General features: G+C 38.1%; 1 protein-coding gene across 1 annotated transcript in view; it reads left to right on the forward strand.

Moving 5' to 3' along the window:
- Positions 1–1,936: 1,936 nt before the first annotated feature.
- The window catches only part of SPATA22 (spermatogenesis associated 22), a 26,953-nt gene continuing 19,948 nt past the window's right edge, over positions 1,937–8,941 (forward strand). Inside the window, exons 1-4 of the mRNA XM_004376135.1 lie at positions 1,937–1,979; positions 3,736–3,864; positions 5,939–5,999; positions 6,128–6,223. Of these exons, the coding sequence (XP_004376192.1) occupies positions 1,937–1,979; positions 3,736–3,864; positions 5,939–5,999; positions 6,128–6,223 (329 nt within the window). The remainder of the gene's footprint in view (positions 1,980–3,735; positions 3,865–5,938; positions 6,000–6,127; positions 6,224–8,941) is intronic.

Below are 8,941 nucleotides of genomic sequence, written 5' to 3' on the forward strand. Positions count from 1 at the left end.
GGAGATAGGCCACTATCTCACTGGCGACTGGGCACCGGCTTCTTCCCTCTTTCCTCTTTGGTAGCGCCATTATGCACCGCGTACGTCACGGTGTCAGAACATAAGGGCTCGTGCGTTACTGTTATCGCTCCTGCGTGAGGGGGCAAGCGTCTTTTTCTCCTGTCTGACTTTCCTCAGCCGAGTTCCGGACAGACCCACTAAGACCACTACGCCACCGAGGCCACGGTGGTGGGTGCGCCTGCGTGCTGGGCAGCGCCGGGTTGAGGCTTGCCAACGCGGGCTCAAAGTGCGCCTGCGCACGCCCGATTTCCCGCGCTTTTCGGGAGGCAAGAAGGCGGGCGGTGGCTGACTGGGCGGTCTTCCGGACGGTTGACGGTTGACGGTTGATGGTTGACTGAGGCGAGGGAACCTGAAGGTTAAAGTTGCGTATTGTGTTGGCAGGAGGACCAAGAAGGGAAAGACGGTGCCTTGACCCTAGTTCCCAAACTGCCCAGAGCCCTGGCACAGGAGGTTGCTGGATGAAAACACGAGCCCTGGTTGGACTGACCCTCAACCCCTCTGGAGCTTTTTTTCCCATGAAGGGCCAAATTAAGTCTCCCTTGCCTCTCCATCTGAGGCCACTGACTTCACGGCTTTTTGTCTCTCTTTCTCTGTGTATTTGCAGACAGAGCAAACTTTGTACATGGAGGCACCAATCACATAAATGAAATTTTCGGGTCTAATTGGAAGCTGGGATGGGGGGCAACGCAGGGTCCCTGCCTCCAGGGTCAGTGGTCCAGGGGGAGGATATTGCATTTTTTTGTTGTTTTTCTTTTGTTTACATGATGCTCAGAAACATTAATAGCCCTTGTAACCTCCCCCATCCTCCTGATTTAGGGTGGTTTTACTATTTTGAGGAAAAGTCACATAACCTCTGTTTTGGTCGTTGGAATGACACCAGGAATATTTTCTAATATTTCACATCCTAAGGGGAGGGTAGGGGGCGCTGTTAAGTTTCTGAGTATCAAACAAAAGAAAAACAACAAAGTGCAATATTTTCCCCCTGGACCACTGACCCTGGAGGCAAGCATCCTGTGTTACCCCATATCCGGTATAGGAGCCCTGGTGGCGCAAGTAGTTAAGCGTTTGGCTGCTAACCAAAAGGTCCACAGTTCCAATCTACCAGCCGCTTCTTGGAAACCCTATGGGGCTGTTCTACTCTGTCCCGTGGAGTCACTTATGAGTCAGAATGGACTGGATGGCAACTTTTTTTTTTTTTTAATATCCAGTATAAAGCCCAAGATACGGAAACAAAGCAGAAGGAGTCCCTGACCTCATGCTTCCCACATTTTATTTCCAAAAACAATGTTTAGAAATTAGTATTTACTTCAGTCTGATTTGTGGGTATTAGTTGTGTTCACATATATTTGCCTCATTGGATAGTGAACTTGGGAGTAGTGATGACCTTATTTAGATTTGTATGTTGCCTTTTCACATAATAGATGTTTGTTGAATTGAATTGGGGTTGAAACATATTGAAGCTATATGTGGAACAAATTACAACAGAAATTTTGTTGTGAAAGAAAAAAACAAAACTTGTTTCACTTGTTGAAATTACCGAAACTGAGTGGAAACTTGTCATTACAGTTCTTCTGGAGATTAAGTGAGGCTTTAATCCTGGATATTATACAATTCAGGGGTCTCAAATAAATGGCCAAAATGGATAATCTGCACAGCATTTTAAAGTGGGACACAGGATGTACTTTCTCATGACTGGTTCAATCGTATATGTTTTCTTTCTGGCCTTGTAAGCGTATAAATTTGCCAATGCTATAGTCCATTATTGTTCATATAACGAGTCACAAGTGTTTTTCTTTGAAGGTTTAGTCAAACAACTTCATGTTGTAAATTTGGAGTGCTCAAGAAAGAAATAATAGACCTTGGTATTGTAAAGGAAATGAAGAGAAACTTAAATGAAAATTCAACTCGAAGTACAGCAGGTATTGAACAAATTTTATTTTTAATTTTTCTATGTTTTTGGTATATTGTATAAGGCTTGTATAGTTTATAGATGGAATATTTTGGAAGAAACTTCTAAAAAGTTTGAACATCTAGTCTAGCGTCTTTTTTTTTTAGGCTCAAGGAAATGAAATGACTTTCTCAAGGTAAAACATTTAGTGGCAGAGGTGGGGGTAGAATCAAAATTTCCTGGATTTACTCTAGTGTTTTTTCTACACACCCTATGTGCTTGAGTTGTTTTGTGGTTTTAAGCTAGAAACAAAGAAACAGATTTCTTTTTCTTTGTATTTGTGAATTTTTCAAAATATTTTCAGAAGCACTTCTGTCTCCCTAACAGCTTCTTCTACCATCTCTGCTTTACCATTTTATTAGCATAAGGATTATATAATTATTGGTATATAGATATTATTTGTGGTGTATGTACTGTAGTCTAGATATTTAACTATACATATTAATTCATTTAATCTTTGTACCACCCCTCTGAGATAAGTATTATTATTATCATCGTATATCTCATCTCATCCAGATGAGAATCTGATACACAGAAAGGTTAAATAATCTAGTAAGTGGCAGGGCCAGGGTTTGGACCTAGGGATCTGGCTCTGCAGTCCAAGCTCTTAATCACTATGATACCCTCCCTCTTAGTGTTTGGAATACTGTCCCAAAGAGTTTAGAGAAATTGCCCAAGTTTGTACTTTGAGGTTATAATTCAAACCCAATTTGATGTTTTCATACCTTGAAGTTGTAATTCAAACCTAGGCAGTCTAACTCCAGCACCCACATCATTCTCCCAGCCTTTCATCAGAGACCTGATCACAGAGTCTACATTCTCCTATGGTACAAGTGGTGGTGGACCAGCTAGAGCATGGTATCAGTGGCAAGAGATCTAAACTGAGATTTAGGAAGCTTGGGTCTTAATCTGAGTTCTTCCACTTGCTTGCTCTGTGACAGTGGGCAAGCTTTTTGGACTTCTTTTTCTTCTGAATTCCTTTCTAGTTTTACAGTTTATGAATTCTGACTTTTGGCCTGACTTGAGACCCAGGTCTCCCACATGGAGGGGTTGGTAGTAGTAATTATTCTCTTCTGGGCTGGATGTTACCAATCTCTAGGGCATTCTCAAAGTGATCCACAGAACATATGTATTACAGACAACTGGGGAGTGTGTTAAAATTGTAAAATTTGGGTTCTAGACCAAAAAATCTGTGAAGGTGTATTTCCAGGAACCTGCATAGTAAGCAGAAAGATGAGTCTTAGGCAAATGAAAGTCTGAGAACCATGACCCTAAAGGGTGTGCCACCATAGTCCAAAGATAGGTTAGGGTTTTGGAAGGCACAGGTGTGGTTCTCCCTCACTTCCATTGTACTTGAAGGTTCTTCTCTGGTTGAAATGGTAATAGGCAAGCACAGAGGAGGGAAATAGAAAAACAAAAAGTAAGTTTGGAAAGAGTTGGGAGTGAGGGAGGAGACGGGAATTACTTTCAAATCAAGAGGTAATGAGAGCAAATGTTACGGTAGAACAATGAAGGACTTTTTAGAGAGACAAATGAGACTAGTCAGGATCTTAAAAAGAATGTAAGAATCAGTTAAAACATATAGAAATATATCTATAATAAATATAAATTTGGCATATAGAAGTAGACAAATTCAAATTACGTATTATTACATACTAGTAATTATTTTGTAACTAGATCTGGCTATTTGCCTATTATGTCCTAATTTATTGGTATGTTCAATTTAGGCTGTTTGCCTGTACCATTGTTCAATCAGAAAAAGAGGAACAGACAGCCATTAACTTCTAATCCACTTAAAAATGACCCAAATATCAGCACTGCTTCTGACAGTTATGATTTCCCACCTTTACCAGCAGGTAAGAAAATAAGTAAGGTGAAAAATTTCAGAAAGTAAGAACTAGGATTATAGACAATTACCATTTCTGTATTACTATATGAATAAAGAAAATGTACTTTATTACCATTTTTATTTTTTTCACTATCCAAATATAGAGATTACTTGGCTGTTTCTCAACATTCTTTAGTTTCCTTGTTTACAAGGGTGGCTTAGCATTTAAATGGAGTACCTTAGATCTGGAGCCTTTGTTCTATTGAAGTAGTAGCCTACATTGTAAAGATTTTTTTTTTCCTTTTTCAAACCACATATGGTTATTGTGACTTAGGCATTTGGTGGTAAAGAACAGAGAGATTACAATTGTCTCAGGAACAAGAATAAGTGTGCATAGAAACACGGGAAACACGGAAAAGTGTAGACCTCAGGAAGGGCAGAAACCCATGAATTTCTGGGACTTGGCAGTAGACTGTTTTCTCTTCTAGCATTTTTGCCCTTCTTCCTTTGTTGGCTCTTTACTTTCATTCAGTTGGCTTCCTTAGAGCTTCTACTAGCACATTAACTATATTGCCCTTGCTGGGAGTTTACATAACATTTTAGTTGTAGTTCTGAGTCCATTGCTGACTGCCTTCTCTATCTCTTGATTAAAACCCTAGAGGAGGGAGACTCAGCTCATGGTTTTAAGTGAGGCCACCCAAATCCTGGCTTAGATTATATTTAGGCCTCTCACTCTCTGAATCAATTAGTTATGGTGGTGGGTGCTAGGAGGTCATAAGGTTTGCTGACTACTTACTCCCCTCTGGAGAAGGCCTGGGCGGGCAGGCAGACATTCTGAAATATGCTTGGTACATACTGGTTATATATTTTTACATTTTTTGGAACTCGGCTTTAAAAATATTAATAGAATCTTATGCAACTAGAATTTTAAAAATATAGATAGCAATACTTACGTCGTTAATTTCATCCAGTGTACACCCATAGGCATTAATCTACTTCCAAATCTATAATTTTGTTTTCTTCCATATTTGAGGAATTTGAGGTATGAAGTTCATACACATTCCATGTTTATGGACAAAAAATTAGAAATTCACATAAATATGTATAAGTAGCATTTACCTGTTCATCTTACACAATTTAAAAAATTCTCCATCATTTAAAAAAAATTTTATAAGCAGCATAAATGTTGACCTTGAAAAATAACAATTTGAGCTGCTCCATAGGAAATGTGCTTCCTGCTGAAGCTCTGAACTCTCCAAGCTCTGACCAGGTTTACTACCTGTCAGATATTAAAGATGAGATTCTAATATTGGATAGGAGATAGGACCAAAACCAAACCAAACCAGATGCCATCAATTCGGTTCCGACTCACGGCAACCCCATGTTTGCAGAGTAGAACTGCACTCCATAGGATTTTCAAGGCTGTGAACTTTCACTAGGCCTTTCTTCTAAAGCTCCTCTGGTGGGGGGTGGGGGGTGGTCTGAACTGCCAGTCTTTCACTTAGTCCAGCGCTTAACCATTTGCACTGTGCAGGGTTTTTCTAATTTTTGTCTTAATCTGTTAGGCAGGGTGAGATACAACTATTCTTTAAAATAACTATTTAGAAAAAAATTAAACTATAATAGAATAGCAAATACCAGAGTGCATCACAGATGATAAGGGCAAGAATTAATGGTGAAAATTTTGCGATATTCTTTCTCCACCTCTACACACACACACATACACACACCACATATATATATATATTCTGGGTTATAAAGTATTTTTTGCTGTGGGTTGGGATCAAAAAATTTTGAGAAACATTGGATTAGACTGAATTCATTTACAAAGTACAAGGTGCTATACTAGTATTGACTGTGGAAGAGATACTGATTAAACTATTATTTTCACTTAAAATATAATGGGAAAGAAAGACATCTAGAAAAAATAATGACGTAAGCTGTAACAAATTCCACGACAAAGTGCTATTGAAGAACAAGTCTAAATCTTCAAGATTTTTCTTCTTTAAGTTTTTTAATCCCCAAATTAAATAAGTATGAAATAATTATTTTGAAAAATATTATCTATCTTGCTTTTATTTATGCTACTTATATCTTTTAAGATTGGGCCTGGGAAGCTATGAAGCCAGAGTTGCCTCCTTTATCAAAAACAATGAACACAAGGTATGTGGAAAGATATAAACCAATGAGTATATGTCTATTACTGACTGATGCTATTATTATGTGTATATTTTACGTTTCTGAATTTGGAAACAAAGTATTCATATTTAACAAGACGTATTTCTTTGAAGGCAAATACCACATTCAGTTTCTCGTCCCCTGACAAGTCAAGATTCTGTGTCTAAATCTATTCAGTCAAACGCAGAAAGAAACCAAGGTGGTTGGAGGTGAGTCTATTTAAAAATTCTCTTTCTTTTTCTGTTTCTTCTTATCCTTCCCCTCTCCCCTTTTTCTGCCCTTCTGTCTTCTTTAAGCTCTTCTTCCTTAAAAATAATTATATTTAGGAAATTTCAATACTTAAAAACTAACTACAGCAATATTAGCTATGTTTTATAAAAGAAGTTAAGAGAACATGCTATATAAACTTTAAAAAGATAAATTTGGCAGTGATTATGTTTCCAAAGACTGTTTAAATTCTTCCTGCTCTAGTGATATTTCTGTAAATATTTATTACTATTAATTTGTGATTTTATTTATAGATCATTAATTATCTCATTGAAAATAGATAGTCAGGAATCACTGTATCTGTATCCTGATGTTGAATATATTTAAAAATTGAGAACAAAATAGAATGCTCATTCTTATCCCAGTAAGACAGCTCTATGATAAATGGAATAGACTATGAAAGATGGAGGCTGAGATGCATCTGCATCTGCATCTGCCATGTTAGGGGCTTGACAAAGGACGAGGACCATCAAAGAAGATGGTGAGGGCACTTCTGGTCCATTGCCATAAAGATCTAAGTTTAATATCTAAAAATTATGAAAAAATGGATAGGTAGAAAAAAGGACATGGATTATTTTTAGGTTAGTTATTAGTATTCTTGGATAAGTGGCAACTATTGAAGGAAATAATTTAGAAACAGTATTTTCCCATCAACATCTGTCAGTCATTGTTAATCCTTACAACAACCCTGAGAAATTAATACCACCCTCACTTTTATTAAAGATACTGTATTTTTTAAAATGAGGGAAACCTTTTATATAGTGGTTAATAAATATATCCAAATCATATTTTTATTAAAATTAAAAAAATTTTATTATTCATGCTAGTTTCCTCAGGGCTAGTCAGTTTCTTCCCCCATGCATCTGTCAGTTTGTTGTACTGTGAGGGCTTGCGTGTTGCTGTTATGCTGGAAGCTATGCCATCGGTATTCAAATTCCAGCAGGGTCACCCATGGAGGACAGGTTTCAGCTGAGCTTCCAGACTAAGACAGACTAGGAAGAAGGACCCGGAGGTCTACTTTTGAAAAGAATTAGCCAGTGAAAACCTTATGAATAGCAGGCATTGGAACTATGTCTGATATAGTGCCAGAAGATGAGCCCCTCAGGTTGGAAGGCACTCAAAAGATAACTGGGGAGGAGCTGCCTCCTCAAAGTAGAGTCAACCTTAATGACATGGGTGGAGTCAAGCTTTCGGGACCTTCATTTGCTGATGTGGCAGGACTCAAAATGAGAAGAAACAGCTGCAAACATCCATTAATAATCGGAACATGGAATGTATGAAGTATCAATCTAGGAAAATTGGAAACAGTCAAAAATGAAATGGAACTCATAAAGATCGATATCCTAGGCATTAGTGAGCTGAAACGGAGTGAGCTGGTATTGGCCATTTTGAATGGGACAATCATTTGGTCTACTGTGCCGGGAATGACAGCTCAAAGAGGAACGGTGTTGCATTCATCATCAAAAAAAATTTCAAGATCTATCTTGAAGTACAATGCTATCAGTGATAATATCCATATGCCTACAAGGAAGAGCAGTTAATACGACTATTATTTAAATTTACGCACCAACCACTAAGGCCAAAGATGAAGAAATTGAAGATTTTTACCAGCTTCTGCAGTCTGAAATTGATCGAACATGCAATCAGGATGCATTGATAATTACTGGTGATTGTAATACAAAAGTTAGAAACGAAGAAGGATCAGTTGTTGCAAAATATGGCCTTGGTGATAGAAACGATGCCAGAAATTGCATGACAGAATTTTGCAAGATCAATGACTTCTTCAGTGCAAACACCTTTTTTCAACAACATAAACGGTGACTATACACGTAGACCTTGACAGATGGAATACACTGGAATCAAATCGACTACATCTGTGGAAAGAGATGATGAAAAAGCTCAATATCATCAGTCAGAACAAGGCCAGGAGCCAACTGCAGAACAAACCATCAATTGCTCATATGCAAGTTTAAGTTGAAGCTGAAGAAAATTAGAACAAGTCCATGAGAGCCAAAGTATGACCTTGAGTACATCCCACCTGAATTTAGAGACCATCTCAAGAATAGATTTGATGCGTTGAACACTAATCACCGAAGACCAGAAGAGCTGTGGAATGACATCAAGGACGTCATACATGGCGAAAGCAAGGGATTATTAAAAAGACGGGAAAGAAAGAGAAGACCAAAATAGATGTCAGAAGAGACTCTGAAACATGCTCTTGAACGTTGAGCAGCTAAAGCGAAAGGAAGAAATGATGAAGTCAAAAAGCTGAACAGAAGATTTCAAACAGTAGCTCAAGAAGACAAAGTAAAGTATTATAATGAAATGTGCAAAGACCTGGAGATAGAAAACCAAAAGTGAAGAACATGCTCAGCATTTCTCATGCTGGAAGAACTGAAGAAAAATTTCAAGTCTCCAGTTGTTATATTGAAGCATTTTACAGGGAAAATATTAAACAACACAGGAAGCATCAAAAGAAGATGGAAGGAATACACAGAATCACTATACTGAAAAGAATTAGTCAATGTTCAACCATTTCAGGAGGCAACATGTGATCAGGAACCGATGGTACTGCAGGAAGAAGTCCAAGCTGCACTGAAGGCATTGGTGAAAAACAAGCCTCCAGGAATTGGCAGAATACCAGTTGAGATGTTTCAACA

This window comes from Trichechus manatus, unplaced genomic scaffold (genome assembly GCF_000243295.1).
Source record: "Trichechus manatus latirostris isolate Lorelei unplaced genomic scaffold, TriManLat1.0 scaffold00040, whole genome shotgun sequence".
Lineage (NCBI taxonomy): Eukaryota > Metazoa > Chordata > Mammalia > Sirenia > Trichechidae > Trichechus > Trichechus manatus.